Source organism: Tyto alba, unplaced genomic scaffold, assembly GCF_018691265.1.
Source record: "Tyto alba isolate M040663 unplaced genomic scaffold, T.alba_DEE_v4.0 Super-Scaffold_14, whole genome shotgun sequence".
NCBI lineage: Eukaryota > Metazoa > Chordata > Aves > Strigiformes > Tytonidae > Tyto > Tyto alba.
In genome coordinates, this window is record NW_024881276.1 from 54,498,198 (window position 1) to 54,520,343 (window position 22,146).

The window sequence follows — 22,146 nt, forward strand, 5'->3', positions numbered from 1 at the left end:
TAGCAGCTGCCTTCAGCAATGAATCTCTGGACATCTTAGTTTCTGTGTCATAGGGAAGAGCTTTGACCGGTGGCAGGAGACTGTGCTGAAGGCACGCAAGGCTCTGTGGTGGAAGGAAGACCTCCGGCTGGGTAAAGTAGCACTCACTAAAAGATGTGGTGAGCCCACTCCTTCCTTCTCAAGACAGACAACCAACACACAAGCGCTGGTGGTGGGAAGGGGGTTGTCTTGGCTCTGCTAAGGAAACCAGTGAAGTCAGCAGCCAGTGAGATGATCTGGGAGAGGTTCTCCGTGACCAGAGAGGTTCTCAGGCTGCTCTGCAAATGGGTGATGGACCCACAGGCAAGCACAGCAGCCTTTATTTCAGCAGGCTTCCCAAACCACATTGCAGAGAGGATGCTCAGTCTTACCTCAAGCTCGCCATCAGCTCACGGGTGCTCTGACCGAATGCACAGTGCCTGTGTTTTCCACACCTTGCGCCAGCTGAAGCCACTTAAATGAGCCATATGTCCCCGGGGCAGAGCTCCTCCAGTAAGAATGGTTGTGCCACCTTTACACCCAGCTGCCTCCTTGTATGACCTGGCTTATGCTGCTACTTGCTGCAGGCTCTGGCACCCCTAGGAATGCTCTGTGTGCTGCCTGCTGGATGCCAGTGGAAGGGTGATGGCTGCCAGACAGCCAGGTGGAGGAAGGGCTCCCTCCATCAGCCCTGAATAGGACCTCCTGCTTCTCTGCTGGGATCCCGGGTGGTTCCTCTGCCCCTGCATGACACTGAGAGAATGAGAGTTTGGTGTTGGCATACGGCTGGGTGGGAGGGGATGGGGGAAGCTGCGCTTCAGTCAGCGCTTCTCCCCATGGCCGTTTCAGCTTGCTCACTCATCGTGTGTTCACCTGCCCAAGGACTGGGGAGGGATGAATTGCAAGAAGTACGCCTGCAAGCTCTTTGCTGCAAGATCCTTGCTATCTATGCTGCCATATCCCTCGGCCTGAAAGCAAAATTACCTCCCTCATAACAGCATGCCTCTTTCGATCCTGACTCTGCCATTTGCCTGCAGTGGGGATTAGACCATTATTCCACATGAAAATTTCAATGCTAGACAAAGTGCATGGCTTCAGTGCTGGGAGGGGAACCCAACAGAACAACAGGGCAAAATTAAAATCCGACTCAATTCAGGTAGCTACAGGAAACAAGCCTGCACAACTATTAGAGCTACATGTGATCACACAGGGCTGAATGCAGAGACAGGACTGGAAGCCAGGTACACTGCGAGGGCCTGAGCCCCTCCAGGATTCCCACACTCGTGTCAAGAGCCTCATGCATCCCCACCAACCCTCTGTCTGGGCAGCATCCTCAAGGGGCTTGGGCCTTGGAGTGATTCCTGCAGCTGTTGGAATGTGGGTTGCAAGCTAAAGAAACAGTCTTAGAGGCTGGGCTCCAGGAGGTGAAAAACCTAGATCCATGTGTTGAGTTGGGAGAAGATGGTGGGACTGTCCACTTCTACCAATGACTTCCACAAACTCCACCATTGCTTGTACTGCAGCCTCTCACCACGAGCAACCCTCGAGTCCCAGGCACAGAGCTGGATAAAAATATTAGCACCCAAGGAAGGGGAAACAGCAGATCAGTGCAGAGGTGTGACTTCCAAACCAAGCCTAAAGGCTGCCTTGCTGCCCTCCAACACTGTAACAATTTTGGAGCAGCTCTCATCTGGCAGACTACCATTATTCCTGCTCAGTGTTTTGCATTTTGATTGTAATACTTTTAAAAAGCTAAAATCGGAGTTATTACCAAGGTTACTAGAATGTACGACCACTCTATTCTACATTTCAATTAGCACCTTCCTCTCTCTGAAAAATGGTTCAAACATTCATTCTTCTAGCTTTCTGGTCATTGCACCATTTTTAAGCTAGACTGGAAAGACAGTACTTTCAAAGAGGAAGTAGTAAATATTCTACAAACCATATACTATGAAAGTATTAATCATCAGAAAGCATTGCGTAAAGCTCTTACTCTTCAGCGTGCTCCCAAGTTTTTACAGACACCACACCTTCCATGTGTGGACAGAGATGTAACATGGACAACAGACCAGTAACATGGTGTTAGGTACCAGTATCTCTCTGGAAGCAAGTTATTGCAATTTCCAGCTCTCATAGGTATCCCATATCACAGCCACTCAAAGATGCCCCCGTGCTTCTGGGATGCTTGGGTCTGGATTTTGTGATAAGTTGTGACATTTGCATCCTGATTTATAAGCCAGCGTGAAGTGTCGCATTTTGAGAAATTTTATGAAAAAAAAAAAAAATCCCTATTTTACATCCCAAGCATCAAAATACGGTGTCTCTAAGACAAATACACTGCTTTGGGATTCCAGCTGCTAATGGGCACAAGTGACAAGTCCTGTCAATTTTAATAGTGCCAACCAGTGCAAAGCTGTGGAAAATCTGATCAGGTGTTTTACCCATCACAGTTTATCTCCCTAAACCCAGATCTTTGCCTGTTCTGACAAAGTCTGCTTTGGATAACAGAAGCCAGTCTTGGCTGTATTGCAAGATATTTTTACGGATGCACATTTTCCTGTGGCCTTTGAGCACCATAACCCTTAAACTAATTTCCAATTGCAATTTAGCCCTGTTTGAACATAGTTCTCTGGTGAGGAAAGATGAAGAACACAGTCCCTGGAACACCTCATCACTTTTCTTACTCTTCTGGAAGTTTTGAATTATGGTAAGTGCCAAGAATTTATATCCTCATCTACAGGTAGGCCTGCATCACTGCTAATAATTTCCTATGTACCTTTTCCAGTGAGAATGGGGTACATCTAATAACTGCTATTACAGATACAGAAAGCTCTTTGTGGTAGTAAACACGGCAATTAATGATAATGAGTCTGCTGTTAGCAAGTAATACTATTGGTGTTAGCTCCCGCCTCACCAAATGCAAAGCTTCAGTTTGTTAAGCAGATGCCAGTGTTAACAGCCAAATTCTCTTCCTATGGATAAGTTAGCGTTAGTTAAATGTACCATTAAAAATAACCATTTAAAATGTTAATGAAAAGAGAGGTTGTGCTTGCCAGGGTTTTGCTTGCCTTCTTTTCAGTCTCTGCTTTAAGGCGGTGAAGGTGAAAAGGCACAGGCAGCTTTTCCAGGCGTGCTCAGAGCGGACGCTGAGGTGGAGCCCTGGTAGCGCTGGTGACATCCACGTACAGCGCCAGAAGCGTGGCTTGTTTCCACCCCAGCGACTGGCCGATAAAGCTCAGTACCAACCTTCATATCCATACAGCACACTGATACTCCAGCCCTCACCAGCTCTGCCTGTGCCCCCCCTGCCATCCCGTGATCCCCCGGCTCTCCCAGTGCCATGAAAGAGAGTGACAGTGGTGGAGGAGGGTTCGTAATCCATTGCTTCTCCTTGTTGTTGAATAGCAAAGGCGTACTAAGTGGTAGCCACACTCACGTTCACAGTCCTGCTTACGCCTCACGCTCACTGACGTACTCCTGCTTAGCATGCTGTTTGTGCTGAGCTTCTGACAGCAGGTTTTATTTAATTTAATGCAGTTAAAGAAACAAGTCCATACTCTACTGAAAACCAGGCTTTCGTTGTCCTGTGTGTTACGTTCCAGAAACAAAACCAGATAAACCTTTTCATGGAATAGGTAAGTCTCAAGTCTCTGCCCCAGCAAACAGTAAACAGGCAGTAGAGGCAAAGATGGAAGGTGAAACAGAGGCAACAAAGGCATCACACACAGTTGCTGGGCAGAGCAGACCTAGAAATAAGAAGCCCTGTCTTTTCACGCTCCAGCAGTGCGCGAGGGCGAGACCACCTTGCTCTGAGAGCTGCAGCCAGGCTCTCGCACCGTGCGGGCTGAGCCCGGGCTCGTGTGGCCAGATGCTGGCGTGGGGGTTGCCCTTCCCCAGGCGTGGGCCCACGCTGCTCCGTCCCCCCCACCCCCGGCCCCGGGGCTGCAACCCCCCCCCCAGCTCTCAGCCTCACAGCCAGGGCCTGGATCCCCCTCCCGCCCCTGCCCTGGGCAGTAGCCCATTGGGCTGAGTCCCCGGGACCTGCCAGGAAATATGAGTTCTCCCAGCAGGACAAGGGAGGTGTCACAAGGCTGCGACCCCCGGGGTGGCACTGAGGTGCTGGACACATCTCGCCACTGGAGTGATCTGGCTGTCTGTGTCCTGGGCTCTCCATCCCTCATACTTACCGTGCTGAGATATCCCAGGTGCTGCTTCCTCCTTTCGCCAGACTCCTTGGGTCCCACTTCGTGGTTTCGTTGCCCCTTTGGCTGTGTTTTCCTGTAAACACGCCCTGGCTTCTCTGCTACCCCCTCCCTTCTGTTCTCTTTCTTCTAACCTCGTCCTTTCACGCCTGCTTGTGCCCTTGATACAAGACTCGTGCCAGTCTCCCCCTTGTCCTGGCTTCCCTTGCTCCATTCCCCTGTCTCCCCTCTCCCTCCTTGACATAAAACCTGGCCTCTCCAGTGCTGCGTCCCGCTCTATTTTCTTGGCCAGCATCTCCTGCCTTCTTCCCTACCGGCCTCCTCCTCCATCTCCATCATCCTGCTCTGTCTTTTGGTGCTCCTCTCCCGTGCTTGCCTGTGACACTCAGCCCCAGCCCACCCCCTTCCACCTGCTTCCTTGCTCTTCCCTTCCTGAGACTGCAACCCCGATCCTGACCTGTACCTGCACGCACACACACGTGCAGGCACACACATAATTATGCTAGTTCATTTATAAAAAAAAAAAAAAAATTATTTGCAAGACCTGAAGGCAAGCACTGGCTTCAGGGTCGGGCACTGCAGTTTCGCCCACTCCACCGAGCTGCAGACAGCCTCTGCGCCCCTCCTCTCCTCGTGGCAGCCCCAATTCACACGTATTTACTGCCAGTCTGCTCCCTTCACCCCCAGGCGCTGCACCCCAGGAGGGGCTGGTCTGCTAGGGGGGACCCAGCACCCTCAGCCCCATGTCACTTGTCCCTGCCCTGCTTGCACCCTGCACCACCTCGCCCCAACGAGGAAGGTGGGGGAAGGGGCAGCCCGGCCCGTGTCCCCTGGGCGGGTGGGCTGGGAAGCCATCACTAGGCACGATCAGAGAGGAGACAAGCTAGGGCCTGCAAGGAAGGGAGGGGGAATGAAGAAACATCACCTCCTTTTCACGTTTATTTAATTTTTGTATTTTTTTGTATTTTTTTAAGATCACAGAAGAGCAGAGCATTCATACATGTAAAGAAACAGAAACGAGATAACAGAAGTTAAATACATTGAGAAAAGAAAAAATAAAAAGCTTCCTTTTTTTCTTTTTTTTTTTCATCACTGGGTTTTGTTCATTCATTTGTTGGGTTGTTTTGTTTTTTGCTTTTTGTTTTTTTGTTTTTTTTTTTTGGTTTTTTTGATCGGTTGTTTTACACACATACTTGCGCTTTTAAAATTTTCTTTCACAGAGCTAGTTCCAAAAACAAACCAATGGCAAAAAATAAAACGGCCGTTTTCTCGTTTCGTTAAAGAGAAGTTCAGCTCATGTCTACAGTGCTGGGGAAAAATATATATAAAGATATAGATATATATATATATTTATATGTATATAACACTGTTAATGAGGAGAGTTCTAACCACCCCACCGTGCAGCAAGAAGAAGGGACTGGCCTTCATTCTCAAGGTCTAGAGGACGAAACTTGGCTCCAGCTGGGAAAGTTGAAAGGTTTTGGGGAGGTGACAGCGGCAGCGCGGAGGCAGGTGCCTGCTCTTTGCCCCCTCCTCCCTCTCCTGGCACACACGCGTGCCCCTGCACGCACACGCGCGCTTTCTCCTGGGCACACCGGGTGGCCGTGCGGGCCGGCGGAGCCGTCGCCGGGGGCGAGCGGAGGAGCGGGTGTGCCGGCGGGCGCGGGAAAGGAGAGCGCCTGTGTGGTAGCCATCGGGGCTACTGCAGCGGTGGGTGGAGGTGGCGGGGAGGGGGGTGTGCGCGTGTGCCCGTGCGTGGCCGAAACGGGGAGCAAACGTCATCCCTTCGGAGGAGGACAGCCCCGCTTGGGAGGCGCTCTCCTCGCTGGCTGGCTCCGAGGTGGTCTCGCTCCTCGTCTCCATCCGCGGCCCATACGTTAACGTCTAGAAACGTCCACACGCCTGTTCCCGGGGCGCGGCCGGAGCCACCGCGGTGTCACACCGCCTCGCTCCCCGTCGCAGCGTGGTCTGCACGCCCCGGGGCAAGGAGGGGCAGGGGCGGGGGGCGAGCGCCTGATGCACCGGGAGCACAGGCAGGGAGGGAAGGTCCTGCGCTACCTGGGAACGGCCCTTCTGGGATGTGATCTCTGCCCCTTCCCCAGCCGCGCTGCCCAAGGAGCCCTGCTGTGCGCGCGTCCCCCCCTGCCCGCGCTGCAGCCGTGCCCTCCTGACTTGCGCTGCCCCTTCCTCCTCGGCTGCCTGGGCACTTCTACAAGGCTTGCAGGGAGGTTGAGCTGTCGTGGCGCCGGCTAACCTGAGCCTGCACCAAGTGAAGGACCCTTTGCTTGCCACCTGCCTGGGCTAATTAGGATTGCTGCTCCTCTTTCCCAAGCCCTGCCTTGTCTGGTCTCCTTGCCTCACACACATCGCCCAAGCCACAGAGATACAGAGGACCATACCAACATATCCTAGCCAAGCTGACTTCTGCTTTCCTGTTATGGTGAGTGAATCAACAAGCAAACACCACATATTGCCCAAATGGGAGCCAACTGTCAAGCAAAATTTGGGGGGGGGGGGGGGGGCTGTAGGAGCTGCCTGAACATGGTTCTAGCAAGTTACAAAAAGGAAAAGAGAAAGAGGTTTAATGGTGTGACACAGCTCTTAGTCAGCAGGAGTCATGCAGTTAAAAAAAAAAAAATCTTCTCGGCATCCCACTGGAAATGAAGCCGCTCTAAGATTAGCGATGAGAGGCCACAGTCTCCTCACAGGTGAACCTGGGAGTTCTGCGCATGAACAACGGGCAGCACTCATCCCTACCCTTTTCCACCAGCATCACATCTTGGAAATCACCATCCAGTTTCTCCATCACTTCCCTGCCTGAAGTTCTGCTCTTTCCATGGGACAGCTTGTTCCCAGCATCCCCAACTCGAGAATTTTCGTGTACTTGAGTCAGAGAAGCGGTAAGATTGTGCACCACCAGAAAAGAGAGAGAACTGCTCACCCCTGCTATCATCTCCTCTGCAGGTCTGTCTTGGTTAGCCATCCTTGTTTGTCAGTTGCTATATCACATCAAGCACAGTGAGGATTTGGGCTGTGGGTCAGTGTGCTTGGAGGAGAGGAAGCAGAGGTCTGAGAGGGGTTGGGAGGAGAAGAGCTGTTTCCCTGTGCCCACAGATTCCCTCATCAGGGAGGGGTGAAGCTATAAAGCACTGCCCGAAGCTTGAGCTGAAACATCACCTGGCGGCTGGGCTGTGAAGGACTCTAAAAGTAGCTCCTCCAACTTCCCGATCCTCTTCCCCAAACACCCTTGAATCATCAGGACTCGCTGTTGCTCCCCCAAATTCCTTCCAGATGTGCAGCTTCTGCTCCGCCTGGAGACCATGTGGCTATTGACGGTGACTTTGTCCATGCTGTGAGTTTGGACTTTCGAAATGGGGTTGCTCAGACAGGTGGCTTGGGGGCACGGTCTGGATGCACCTGGAGCTAAGAAGAGCTGGTGGGGCTTGGATATACTTTGACCAAAAGTGGGGCAAGCAGCAGTACACGAGAGATCTGCCCAAGCGGTGAACAGTCAGTGGCGTGAGAAAGGTGTGCAGACAAAGACTAACTCTCGACACAATGGATGTCACCAATGAAATCTTCATGAATGGCACGTTAACATGCACTTGGTGCTAGCATGGGGCGACACAACTTCACCGGTGAAGAAAGTGGGAAGGGGGGAGGAGGGGAGTGCATCACTGAGCAACATACCCGCAAGCTGCGGGGCCGCAAACAAACAAAAATGAACGCAACTGCCAAGATACAGGTGTCGGCTGGAGCGTCCCACGTCGCCCTTCCCAGCCGTTCAGAGACAGGCGTCTGCTTCGTTTCCCATCTCACCAGACACACGCTCCAAGCAACATGATATAGTCATGCATGGAGTTCATGTGGCTCGGGGTGGCTGCATTTCCCCTGTCCAGTTCCTTTCAGAAAGACTTGCCTTCATCCCTCCTCTCGGTCATCTGAAAAGGGTTAGAAATCTGCTAGCAAGTATGGGGCCATATATTAAATCTAAGTCTTTGTTCCTCTGCTTGGACATTACCAGACATCTCAAGTAACTCTTGTAATATTTACAAACCAGTAGAAGAAATACAATTTTTTTCTTTTTTTTTTTCTTTTTTTTTTTTTCCATTTTGTTCATTTCTCTTTATAACACTAAATGTTAAATCGCCATCAATCAAACACAATTACACTAACAAGCTCAAAGAACTGGTGTCCCATTCCAAACTCCCCGTCTCCCCCAGTCCCCAACCAGCTGAGAGGCAGCAGGAAGCAAGAGCGCAGCTTTTCGTTAGGGGATGGGGAAGATAGCAACATGAACATGGAGTAGAGGTGAGGAGGAGAAACAGCTTCAGAGAAAAGGGCTTGAGACATGAACAACCCCTTTGCAACATCTCTGTCAAAGGGCAGAGGGGAGAAAGAGAATGGGGAAAAGCATTTGACCTTGCCTGCGTTTCCCATGTTCGTCTGGGCTCTCCTCTCGACAGCTGCTTTCTGCGATCCCTGCTCGAGTTCAGGAGGAACAGTGGGGATGTTCACAGCATCCCGTGGCGCACACGGCAGCTCGCGGGATTCGCTTCTCAGAGTAAATCAAGCTCCAGCCCACCCATGACTCCCCCAGCCCTGCTACGAACAGCCGCTGCTAGGAGTGGGGCTCCCAGCACTGCTGCGGGTAACAGGCATACTTGGGATTTGTGGCTTTTCTCAGCCAGGTCTCCAAATAACTGGCTTTAACCCTCTCTCGCAGCCACGCGACAGAGGCATGGATCTGCCCAGGTCCTGTAGGCAAGACCAGATCCCAGCACCAGGGTTGTGGCTGTTTCCTCTAGCTAATAGGCAGATGGCTTAAAAAAAAAAACAAACAGGTGTCCTGGTTTTAGTTATATATTTTGCTTTAACCATAAGCCTCTGTGCCTTGACATCTAAAAAAAAAAAAAAATCCCTTCAAAAATCCTTCAAACCAAAAAAAGATGTAAGACAACGAGGTGCCGGGACTTGTGACCACCACCACACCATAGGGCTTGAGTGTGTGTGAACCCAGTGCCTAGGAGTGACCCTACAGAGACAAAAACACGGGCAGAAGACAACACATGGGACTGACCTTACAACAGCAACCAGGTTGACATCAAAGAGAAGCCTCAACCTAAAGAAAACGGTGGGCTTGACCCAGCCCTTGGGAACAACTTGTGACAGCGTGTCACTGCAGGCTGCCCACCTTCACGCAACAAGCCTGTGACAATAAACCCAGGCGTAGGTACAGCCCCGAGCACGAGAAATGCCAGCGATGCCGTGTCTTCCCTCGTGCCAGCGTACTGGAGAGGGTGCAGCTCCCAGCCCCGGCTTCTGGGAGCAGTCTCAGCTCACGGCTGTACCAGGGGGATGAGGAGCCCTGTTGCAGCAGGAAATCTGGAGTTGTTATTAAGACGTTGAATGACACGACCCTCCCGAGAGATAGGCATGAGGACTGGGGTGTCTGAATGCCCTGAAGGATACAGGGCACTTTTTTCCTGGGCATGCCAGTTTCCAAAGGAGATGCACAAGTCCCACCAAGGACCACCCTATCTCAGAAGCAGGGAGCTGTCCTGGATGCCTTGTGCAAATTTCACACACCAGTTGCCCAGCTCTCCCCTCTTGCGCCAAGGCACAAAGACACCCCTGCATGGCTTTGGGGCCTGGAGGAGCGGGGGGAGCCTAATTTACCCCCATGCAAACCTCCAGCAGATCTATAGCAAGTCTGCCATCACCCAAACTTCAGCCTCTCGTGTCTCCCTTTAGTATTTCCTCACTCATTCTTGGCTGCCTGATTACCTGCCTGCCCGCTGCTGCCCGGAAGAGCTGAGCTCAGCAGAGAGCAGAGCGGGCAGGTTGCCGGCATTACCGCCGTGCAAGCCGAAAGCACCGCGCTGAGCAGCAGCCACACGCCTTGGCAGAGCGTGTCCCGGCCAGGCAAAGCTGGGGACTGGCTCACAGACACCAATTCCCACTTTGCCTTCCTGGCAGGGGACCACCAAGAGGGGGGTGGGGGGGTATCCCCTCCCGCACGCCCCAATTCCCCCCTTGCCCTCAAGAGTGTGCGAGCATGGCTGCCAAGCGTGCTGCTGCTGCGCCAGTTCACAGGGCAAAGCCAGAAACGCAAGCTTGCTGCTGCGTGAGAGCTCAGTGGTGCCCAGCACCTGTAAAACACTGTACTGCCGTGGGATGGTCACTCGAGTGGTGTGGGCTAACCCAAGTTCCTCCCTGTACATCCTTCCCCGCCCTGAAAAACAAGTGGCTACCTGATAAACCCTGCGTTTTATCATCTCTGCTGCTGTGGATGCTAGGGCTTGTGACTGGCCAGGAAACACAGGCGTGTCCCCACTGCCCCTGCCCGCACACATGCACTGCAGCCACCGGAGCATAGGACTGTCGGCTTCCCCTCTCCCCCTGCTCACTCTGGCTCCTGCAGCAGACCCGTTGCCGCTGTGGCAATTTCCAGCCACCACCCGGCATTTTCTTAACCTTGTTTCTCACAGCCTGTCCTCCCCCTCTCCTTCTCCTCGCTTAGGAGCCACTGGAGCATCTCCTGTTGCCACCTCTGCATGTGATTCTGCCATGGGAGGGTTGATGGCAAGTGGTAGCCCTCTCCAGCAAGACCAGCACCCTTCAGATGAGACAAGAGAAGAGCTAAGGGGAATTGTGCTGCCTACTTCTTTGCTGCGCCTCTTTCAGCTCCTTCTTTATAAGCCCAGGATCTTGGACTTGACATTTGTTTTTCTTCTTACATTCCCTGGTCCTGGACATTTTCTGAATCAATTTGTTTCAAATGTGGAATTTGCAAAGTGAGCTTTGCAGTAGCAGTGGTGTACAATATACATACGTGCACACGCACACACACACACACACACACACACTCTCACACTCACCCTTCCATGGCATACGTTTCCTTTTATAACAGGGAGGACAGTAAGAACAACAACAAAAAAGGGTATCGGTTCTATTTCTGCATGACTACCAAAATGGTTAGGAATGACCAGACTGCGGTTTTCACGTCGAGGCATCGTTCCTACGCATGCACTATACCTACAGGAATGGCTGCTCGGTGATGTCCAAGGTCTCATCACTCACATCCCACCTCCCCAAGAGGAACGGGCGGCCGCACTCTGCGCTCCGCAGCGCTGCAGGCCAGTCCGGGTTTCTTCTGCTGATTTGGGCAAACGTGCACGTGTGCACACCCCCACGCGCGTGTGCAAGCACTCATGCGTAGCAGGGGCTGCTGTGCTGGTACTTGAAGGCCGAGGGCCAGACAGGTTGCAGGTGGGAGAGAAAAAAAAGGCTAAACAAGGGTGCAGACTGACTCCTGCAAGGAGGGTGGCCAGGAGTCAAAAAGCCAGTGAGGAACGCCAGAGAGGGGACACCATGGGAACCTGTGCTGCAGCTGCCCCTCTCTCCTCACCCCTCTTCTCTGCCTGAGTGATCTCTCAGCATCTTGTCTCACACTTACAAGGCAGGACGTTATCTACAACGGGATGGGCATATGTACACATGGACTGTTCCTTTTGCATGCTTAGAGAGAGCAAGAGAAAAAGAGAGAAGACGGAGTGAGGGCCACACATACATGCATGCACGCACGCACACAGGCATACACAGTAGAAAGACACCGGGTTGAACTGAGGGGGGGGAGAGGAAGAGGATTTTAAAAAAGAAAAAAAAAAAAGAAATAGAGTTAACACTGCTTTAGTTCAGGCCAGCCAGAATGATGTATGGCGGAGGGGACAAGAAAGAAGGTGTTCAGCAAGGGCTGGGTGCACAGGGGCGCAGGGTGAAGTGAAGAGAGGAAGGGGTTCTTCACAGGACACCAGTGTGCAGAGAGCTTCAGGTGACTTGCTCTGGTTTGTGGCGCTATTTTGCCTTTTTTTTTTTGTTTGTTTGTTTTGTTTTGTTTTTGCTTTCAAAAGTATGAACTGGCTGAGCATTGGCTCACAAAAATGACCCAGGGCATCCAAAAAGTTAAGTGGCTACGGACACCGAAGCAAAGACCTCTTTCTGCAAAAGAAAGAAAGAGGAGGAAGGAAGGAAGGTGAGGGAGTATGGAAAAGAGGAAGGAGGAGAGAAAAGAAAAGGGATCTTCAGTTCGATTGGCTTTGCAGGTTTTGTTGGATTGTTTACATTGCAGCATCCTCCGGCGACACGATCCTTGCTGGTGCCCCATTCTCTCCCTCGCTTTGTGTTGCCTCCTAGACGGTTGGTGACTTGACAGACGGCTTGTCAGGTTTCAGATTAAATGTTGCTGAGTCTTCTTTGCTGTAATTTTTCCTTTCCCCCCTCTTCGCTCCTGAACACACAAAAGTTGTGAAAGAAACAGTCCTCTCTCTCCCTCTCTCTTTCTCTCTCCCCTCTCTTTTTTCTCTCTCCCCTCTCTTCGCTCTGTCTCCTGTATAACGCGTTTTTGTTTTGTGTGTTGTTGTTGTCGTGTTGGTTGGGTTTTTTTTAATTATTATTATTATTATTATTATTTATTATTATTATTATTATTATTTTAAATTCTGATCTGTATTAACATTTGCTGAGTAGGCAGAGCAGGGACGCTGCCAGCAGCCACAGTGGGACGGCCAAGCTCATGGAGCCGTTGTCTACTCTCCCTGTGCCGGGTCCTGCAGGGTGCAAGAAGGGAGAGAAAAGAGGACAAGATTACACACGGCTGGGCGAGACGGGGTGGTAACGCAGGACCACGGCGCTTTGCTCCCGGGGGGCTGCAGGGCGCAGCCGCCGTCCCGCTTAGCAGAGCCCCCGTCCAGCCCAACCACCGGCTCCTGCCCGCCAGCCCCTCAGCATCCTCCCCTCCTGCCCAGCGCTCCGACGGCACGCAGCTCTCCCCAGCCAATACCCAAACTGGAGAAACGGGGCCCGGAGCAAGCGTGAAGGCTCAGCCCCGGCTGCCGACCCCATCCCGTCCCCTCGCTGTGCCTCCGGCGGGGAGCTGCTGGCGCGGGAGCACGGCTCACGCCTTGGCACGGCGCATCCCGGCTACCCCTTGCCCCCGGCTCCCCGGCCACCAGCCCCCTCGTCGCCCAGCTCCGCCACCTTCCCAGCACTGGCCCTGGGATGCCAGGGCTCGTTGTAATTCCGCGCGGTGGCCAGGGCCTGTCTGTAGGGCCTGGCTGATTCATCACGGCGGTCCGATCAATAACATAAGGGCCCAACCAGAAGATGCCTCCCCGCCCAGGGGCCGCTCCGCAATTATTTACTCCCTAATCGGGGTGGAGGAAGGCTTCGCTGCTGTGTTTATGGCACTGTGGCACGACACCTATGGGGGGCGAGGGTCCGGGGTGTGCCGGGGAGGTTGGTTTTTCAGAAGGGTGGGAAACGAAGGTGCGTGCGTGTGTGTGCGCGCAGGCACGGGGGGTCTGGCGGAGGGGGCAGGGAGGAGCACGCTGCCGCAGCAACAAATAATACAGCCTCGCTCCAGGAATATTAAGTGCTAACACTCCTGACATCTTCTCATTCATCCTCTCATTTATGGGTTCCCTCTTCTGGATGCCTTTAAAGGCCAGCAGCGGTGCTCTTTTAAATTCGCCCTGCAGTACCGAGCCTTGGCAGCCTTTTCTGTATGATGGGGCAGGGAGATGCACATGGCTATGGATCTGTAAAATCATGTTCATCACGTGTATGTACATGCTGTATGCATATATGTACGTGTATATGTACGCATGTGTGTACATGTACACATATATGTAGAGGTACATGTATGTGTACGCACGCATGCCTATGTACATGTACGTGCACACATACAGATACATAAATACATATGTATGTGCAGCGTTTTACACAGAAGGAGCGCGGGAAGATGATCAAGTGCGGAGATGGGAGATGAGTCTCTATGTTGCGACTGATCCCGCTGCGGAAGAAAGAACACACGCTTACTACCATGAAGAGCTATTTCTAATGGCAGGGCAGAGCCAAAAAAACCCAAACAAAAGGCCCCTGTCCGGAAGAGCCCCACAGGACCGAAATGCAACCGCTCCCTCTCACAACCTGCAGTTTATGAGGAGAAAAGCCCCTCTCTGCTGGGTGGAGGGCAGGTGCCACAGGCACGCTCGGCAGCACAGTCGCTGTTAAACTCTAGCTGGTGACTAAAAGGCAGCAAATCCACCAGGATGTCCCCAGAGCCCCTGCAAGCCTGTAGCACTTTCATTTGTGTGATTTCTTCCTAATGTAGCCTGTCACTTACTAGATCAGCTGTTTGTGCCCCAATTCTATTTTTTTTTTCATTATTAAGTATGTGCTGAACTGTGTGGAAAATTCCTATGCCATCTGTGGCTTCTTTTTTCAGTTACTCCCGGCTCATCTTTTGTGACTTGTCACACAAAGCCCACCACAGCCGTTTTTCACTCCTTGTTTGGGTAACGGGAATTTATTTCCCGCTCCGAACTGAGTGAGGAACAAGTTTAAGTCCGGCTGCTACGCTCACCTGCCCTACGTTTCAAAGAAAGCCTCTTTCACGGTCTAATAACTGAGGGGGAGGTTGCTTGGGACCGTTTGCACCCCATATTGGCGGCGAAGAGGTGCCAAGACGCGGCTCCTCCAGCCCAGCGAATGATCCAACAACACACCGGGCAGGGTGTGTGTGTCGCCCACGAGAAGTTTTCAGCCATCACATTTTTCCTGCTGGGCTAAAGCACCCTTTGTCTAGCACACACGTGCGCGGCAACCATCCCACCACACCCACACACCCACCCACACGCACCCCCCCGCCACTTTTCCAGGGCGCCTGATACAGGGCCTAGATAGGAACAGGGGATGTAAGGGTTAATATGGGAATAGCAAGAAGGGGATGACAAGGGAAATAGTTGAGATAACAGTTCTGCTTAATGAGTAGATAGTTTGTAAAACATGATGAGCTGAGGCATGGAGTCTTTAGGCTTTATCAGTACAAAGCCGGTTGGGACTAGACCTACGGTTTGGACAACAGCCAGTAAGAGACTGAGTCTGCGCGAAGCCTGGGGTCACAGAGCGGACAGGAGGAAGAGGAGCTTGACTTCATCCCCAAAGACCCCCACGACCACCACCAGAAGACACTGCGCAGACTCAATTGGGAGGAGATTATGGAAATGCTAATTATAATACGAAGCAGGGATAGGTAATGCATATGTATAGGCGTATTGCGAAATATTATGAATATGTAATCATTTGCTCTATAAATCTAAGGTAACGGTGCCATATCAGGGCGCACAATAGGAGGAGTTATCCCCTGTGTGCCCAGCGCTGAATAAACATACCTACTTTACAATCTATCAGATTATGGAGTCTGTTTTCCGCACGTCAGCGCCCAGGCAGCCGGAGCGGAGGCGCAGGTGCCCGTGGAGGCACGCAGGGTGCTGCTGCTGCCGCCGCGATGCGTGTCAGTGCGTGGATCGGGGGGTCTCGGTGCTTGGTGGGGGGGACAGAGGCGCGGTGTGGCACGGGCTAGTATGGTGTGGCACGGTGTGGTGTGGTAACGCTTCGGCAGCGGTAAGGGAGGCCTGGCGTGACGAAGGACTTGGGAGAGGCCCACGCCGGCTTCTGCTCTGCCTCAGCTTCTGCGCCTGAGCTGAGGGGCGGGGGGGGGGGGATGCCCGACAAGCCCAGGCCCCCACGGCTGAAAAACGGGGCGCGTGGCCCCTCCGCGTGCAGACCTGCCCACCCGAACCCGTGGGTGCCCGTGGGGGAGGGTGGGTTATAGTTCAGTCTCACGGTAAAAACTTGAAAACCTTGAGAATTTCGGCTTCGGCGGGGGGGGGGGGGGGGCGGGCTAATCGCTGAGGGTGAAAAAAAAACGGGAGTGCGAGCGTTAGAAGGAAATAAAACAGCCCCCCCCCCCCCACACCCCCACCCGACGCCGCGACCCGCGTCCGTCACGCGCGCGGCGCCGCGGCCTCCACCGCCCCCTGGCGGCCGCGCCGCCTCCTCCCTCCCCCCCCCCCCCCCCGCCACTCGCGTCCGCGGGCTCGCGCCCGTGCCGTGGGGATGCGCTCCCCAGGCTCATCTCCCCGGCTGAGCTTCCCCGCCGCGGTTTGGCCCCGAATTCCCGAGGGTTCGTCCCCGCCACGCATTCAAGCCTGGGGGGCCCGCATTGGGTGTCAGGGCGCGGGGCCGCCTCGGCCGAGATTTAGAGCTCACTGAGGGCTGAAGGGGACCACGCGCAGCCCCCACCCCACCCTTCTCCCCAAAGCGGGGTAACCCTATGTCCTTCAATTTAACTGTGGGGAAAACCAGAGCCGTGCCACCGTGGCCTCGCTGCTCCTGCCCACCTGCGTGTAACAGCACCGGCCTCGCACAGAGAGGTTCCAGGGGTCTTTCCCCAACACTTCTGGGAGCGCTTCCCCACGCTTTTCCGTGGGGGGGAGTGTGGAAGGGGCGGTGAGGCCCTTCAGCGTGGGACTTTAACAATTTCAACCGGGTGCCTCCCCGCCATGCATGCAGCACGGGGCGGGAGGATTGCTGCCTGCTCCCCGGTGCGTGGTGCTGCGAGAGCTTTCCCAGCCTCACACGCAGAGCCAGCAGCACCCACGACCACTACGGGTGCCTCACCTTTCCCACTACAAGGCCCTGTTTGCGTAGCACTTTACAAGCATCAACAGGGTAGGTGGAACGATCCCATGCTGGGTGTTTGCCTTGGGCTGATTTTATTTTTCTTAAGTGGAAGAGCAACAGCCAAAATATTTTTGCTTTGTCTAAGCACAAGGCTTGAGGAAGAAAAAAATATTTGCTTTAATCGCAAAAAAACCCCCAACCAATGGCTGTGCGTCTGAACATATTTTTCTGCTCTGATGTTTGGCTCGGAGCCTTGCAACGGTGCAGCAATTTGGTCTTCAGAAAAAGGTAAATAGCTACACAAAACTCTCTGCCTTCAATGCCCTTGGGGAGGGGGTCCCCCAAAGAATTCACACATCTTGAATGACTTTCCTGTGATCACCTTGGTGGGTCAGTGGTTTGGCGCCTCACAGATTTTAGCCCCCCCCCACAACTGGCACAGCACAGCTGGCCTTGCTACACTTGCTCCTTCCCGGAGGGCTGCAAGCTAGGCTAGCCCAGGTCTCACTATAGAGGACATGGGTATGTATGTGAGTTTGCATGGTGTAGCTGTAGTGCTTTGTTTTGTTTTGGTTTTTTGTGTGTGTGTGTCATGGCTCATGAACTGCTCCCACTCCTGTACAGGGTGTAGGAAAAGACATGGCAAGAAGGGTGGTGGGGCTTGGGTGAGACGGTGGAGGGAGAGGGGAAAAGCGGAGTGCTGCTTACGGTCACAGGAAACCACAGCAAGATTGCAAAGCCAAGAGCTGCTTTCTTCCTCAAAACTAGCCTGAGTCCAAGAGGAGCAAACCACAAGAAAAGACCAGCTCTACTGGGTCAGTCCAAGGGTCCTGCCTAACCTTCAGTCCTGTCCCCTCTGCAGGTGCTGGGTGGGGGTCAGCCGGGAGCTTGTGGCCAGCATGGCATCATATTGGCCTGCTCAGGTGCTTCAGAGTTATCCTGAGCCAGCAGAAGCTGCACTCCTCGACAGATTCATTTTTCTCTTCCACAAACTTGTTCAGTCACTTCTGGACTGCCTGAAGACTTTCATATCCACAACCTCCCTCAACTTTTAAGGAGCACGCTGGCAGTCGGCTGCCAGCTGTGATATTATGGCCGTGTATTAAGTGTGGGTGTTATGTTCTCCTGTGACTTTAGGGCCTTGGCATTAACGGGAAGCCTGGCACACTGCCCATTACTAATTGCTACCTGAACTGTCTAGATTAAAACTGTCTCAGTCACTCCTTGCTCTGCAGACTCCTCTGCTGACTACAGGAGAGCCAGGGTAAGGAAACTGCTCAGCGTGGGAAGAATTCGCTGGGGTGTGTTCAGGTCTCCCTAGGAATGAGAGACGAGCTGTCTGCCAAGGAAACTGTTAAGAAAGAAGCTACCCAGTGTCAAGAGGTCGGTGGCCACCGAATGCTCGAATCCTGAATCGCTGAGCTGCAAGTCTCCCCACCAAACCTGAAGCACTGGTATTACTGAGCCCTCGGTGGATGCTACCCAGGCGGCTGAAGGAAGCACAGTTTAGCTGTGGGAGGACTTGGTATGATGCTCCCCAAGGCCTGAGCACCCGAGACTCCAGCGGTGCATCCTCCATGGCACAGAGACAAGGCTAGCTGCAGAAATCACCGAGAGGGGAGCAGACTTCCGAGGCTTGACTTTTGTGGCATGAATAAAAGGGCCCTTTTTCTCCCTGCCTTCAAGCCTTGAATATATAGTGCTACAAGGCACTGCAACACCAGTCTTGGCAGCCGTGGCCAAGGTCAGAAGGCTGCTCGGAATCCCTGTACGGGTCCTGCTTGATGGGTGGTGTTGGCCCCTCAAAGCCTGCAGTGCCCATCCGGGGCTGGGGGGCTGCACGAGGAGGTGATAAATATGGAAGACGGTATGAGGTCAGAGGCACAGCACAAGGTCGCTGTGATGAGGGATATAAGAAGGAAGTAACATGGACTGAGGCGGTATGATGAGCCTTACACTTGTACAAGTGCAGGGCTACAGCACAGGAAAGGATACCAGGGAAGGTCTTCAATCGACACGGCAATATGGGCACGCTCGGCACAGGACACTGCGGGTGGCGAGAGGAGGAGATGCCAGACAGGGTGAGGATGGGGAGATGTAGGAGCTGGTAAGAGCATGCAGGTTGGACAGGTAACGAGAACTGGTCCTGGGGGAAGGGGAGACCAAGAGAGGCCATTAAACCCAGATCAGGTGTGGGGAAGCAGGGATGGTGGGAGAGAAGCAGGTACAGGAGAACGATGGCGTTCATGGGAAGAGGGAGTTAATACCAGGAGCGCAAAGGCAAAGGAGTAGCAGCCTGGAAAAAGTGGGGATCCCCACAGAGCTGTTTCAGCACGGATGGGGCACCAGGTGAAGCTCAAATGCCAACACCCAAGTAGGAGGGAGGGCACGAGCAAGCATGCGACCGGGGTGCTGCGAGCTCCGTGGCACTCGGGCGTACAACACTCGCCCTCCCGGTGCCCTGCGCGCAGTCCCTGCTTGTCACCCTCCCCACACACAACCCCCACACACACACACAACCCCCCCACACACACACACCCACACCCCCCCACACACGCCCGGCAGGCTCCGCTGGTCCCCCCGCCGCCCGGCAGCGGGGCCGGGGCGATGGCGGCGGCTCCCTCCCGCCTCGCCAGGCCACAGGCCCGCGGCGGGAGCCGGCGGCTCCGGGCTGAGGGGGCCGGGCCGGGCCCGGGAGCCGCCGCGGACGCCAAATCGCCTCTTCCCCGCGAGGTGGCAGCCGAAGGCCAAGAAAACCCGAAATTCTGGGCGCTCCCCCGGCCCGCCTCCCAAGCCCGGGCCAGCCTCGGGGCGGGCAATAGCCCTGGCTGGCAGTGGCACCCCCCACGCCGGCGGGAAACCCTGGGGACCTGCACAGCAGAGCCCCCGCGGGACCGTGCTAAGGAAAGGGTGCCAGCCTTGCGTGCTCGGAGCCACTTTTGCCCGGGGCAGCCCTGTATGGCCATATTTCTGTGGCACAGAAGCAGATCCCCATCGGTCTGCCTGTCTCCGCAACCACTACGCGGCATTATCCTTGATAAAACTGCTTGGGGGGGAAAGGGGGAGAAGGCAGGTCTGATCTGCTGGTTGGTCACCCCCATCAAAAGCAAGACATCAGTCCACTAAGATAGCAAGAAGCAGCAGCTGCAGGGGGTGGTGGTAAAGTTTCTAGCCCATTCTACTTCCTCCACACAGATACTCCCTCTTCCATCACCTCACTCCCTCCAGATCCCTTTTTTGACACGAATAGTACCCCTGAGATAGCACGCCTGAGATAGCACCTCTGAAGGGACCATAAGAAGGGGGCTCGAGGCTGTGCCATGCCGTGTAACCCTTGCTGAACAGGCAAACGAGGCCAGACTTGTAAGCGAAGCCACCAGTCTGCTTGGTAGCACAGAGGCGTGCCTCCACGTGTTGTGGGCACCATGATCACCGCCAGCAGAAATGGAACCCATAACTTTCAAGATTCCCAACACAGACCTTTAAAAAGGGTCATCTGAGATGCAAGCAGAAAGCAGATGCATTCCTGGTCCACACCCAGAGGGTTAAAAAAACCAACCACCCATCTCCATGTTTCACACCTACATTGCCTAGTCTAGAATATTCTACTGGGTCTCATCATCTGAGTAAACCAAAGTGGAGATAGGAAAAGAGGCAGCACGTGCCAGTTTTTCTCATAATAGCAGGACTCCAGGGCTTGACGTATCTGCAGTGCTGATGGAGGACAGCCCACAGAGAAGTTTCCAAGGGCATCACAGAGCTACAGGCTCCTTACTTGCTTTGGGGAATCTGCCCTTGGGATCCTGTTTGAAGAACTCAAGGTAAAACCTGGTGTAAGAGGACAATCAGCCCCCATGAGTTTCTAAATGGAGGTGAGGCCAGGAGGAGGCATGGGAACAGGCTAGGAGGACTTGTCTGTGATGGGGAGGAAGGAGTGATGACAAACCACTTAAGGCTGGCCTGCTGTTTTTCCAAGTGCTCTCTTCCCTGAACGGCTCTGGGCTCCTGTCTGTTGACAGGCTGACTCTACCTGCAGTGAAGGCTGGAGTCCTGCTTCCTGAGCAAAGAGTAGGACCAAAAATGATGGAGGAATTAAAAAAAAACTTGAAAAAGTGCAAGGGAAAGGAGATGTACACCATACAGGTGTCTCTCTGTCATCTCACTCTCTGGGTCCTGGAGGGGTCTTAGGTTTTGCACTTGCCAGCTCCTCTGCAGGAAGTAATTTTTCTAGTCTGTTGACTCTCTTGCCAGGGCTTCAGAAGATGAAATCTTTATTATCATGAAGGCTTAAAAGGGAGGAATACTGTTAATTCCATTTTCAAGGTCATACTTGGAAAGTTATTAATTTCTTTCTTCCAGGGCTTTGCACTCTACTCTGAGGCTTTAGGGATTAGCAGCTTCTACTTACTAGGGTTCATTTGGGGCTTTTTTGTTACTACTTTCCTGTGTCCTCCCCTCCCTTTTGAGAAGAAGACAAGATTTTTCACTCCCTGTTCTTAATGTTGAAACTATTTTATTCATTACCTGCTTGTACCCCATTCTCACTACCAGTTCAGCTCCTGTAATTAAAACTTGACTGTGACTGAAGTGGCAATAGGCTGGCTTTTCTAGAGGTGGAAGTACCACTGTGTAAACTAGGGAGGGTGCCCTCCAGCAAGATTAAGGAAATATCTCTGGTGTCTATCAATCTTAGCACTTGGTTTAATGTATTTCAGAATTTGCTCATGCTTTTTTAGCAATGAACAGTTCTTCCCCATGTTTTGGAGCTCATTCATGGTATAAGAGGTACTCATCTATCATACCTCTTGTCTTAATGAAGATTCATTCTGTAATGCAGCGCACCCTTCCTTCCCTGAGGTCTAAAGAATATCACTGAAATTGTATTTCTGTGTCTGAGAAGGTCATGGTGCTCAAGAGCCGGATGCTTATGGCATTTATCCTGGAGCTGGTTTACAGTACTCCTAGTCTAGAATTGAACTGTTATCCAGACCAGTGAGGCTGCTGGTGGCTAGAAGACCACCTATGATTCACGGTTACACAGATCTTTCATCACCAAGTCTCTTCTGTAGATATCAAAAAGTTCCAATGTTTTCTTACAGCTGAAAAACAGTTCTCCCAGCCTTTCCATTCCCCTAGCAGCTGGAGAAGATTTTTAAAAAAACCAAAACAAAACGAAACAAAACGAAACAAAACAAAACAAAACAAAACAAAACAAAACAAAACAAAACAAAACAAAACAAAACAAAACAAAACAAAACAAAACAAAACAAAACAAAACCAACAAAACCAAACCCAAAACAAACACTTGGCAAACTACTAATACAACTTAAACCTGATTTGTCTTCAAATCCTTCACTGAAGACTCATCCTACAAGCAAAACATCCAGAAAATACATAG

At 52.8% G+C, this 22,146-nt stretch overlaps 1 protein-coding gene across 3 annotated transcripts in view; it reads right to left on the reverse strand.

Moving 5' to 3' along the window:
* Positions 1-8,345: 8,345 nt before the first annotated feature.
* Positions 8,346-22,146, reverse strand: part of LOC104363821 (limbic system associated membrane protein) — a 1,022,402-nt gene continuing 1,008,601 nt past the window's right edge. For all 3 annotated transcript variants that reach the window (XM_042788682.1, XM_033005145.2, XM_033005144.2), the window contains one exon: positions 8,346-12,829. In XM_042788682.1, coding sequence (XP_042644616.1) covers positions 12,732-12,829 — 98 coding nt within the window. In that variant the 3' untranslated portion in view covers positions 8,346-12,731. The remainder of the gene's footprint in view (positions 12,830-22,146) is intronic.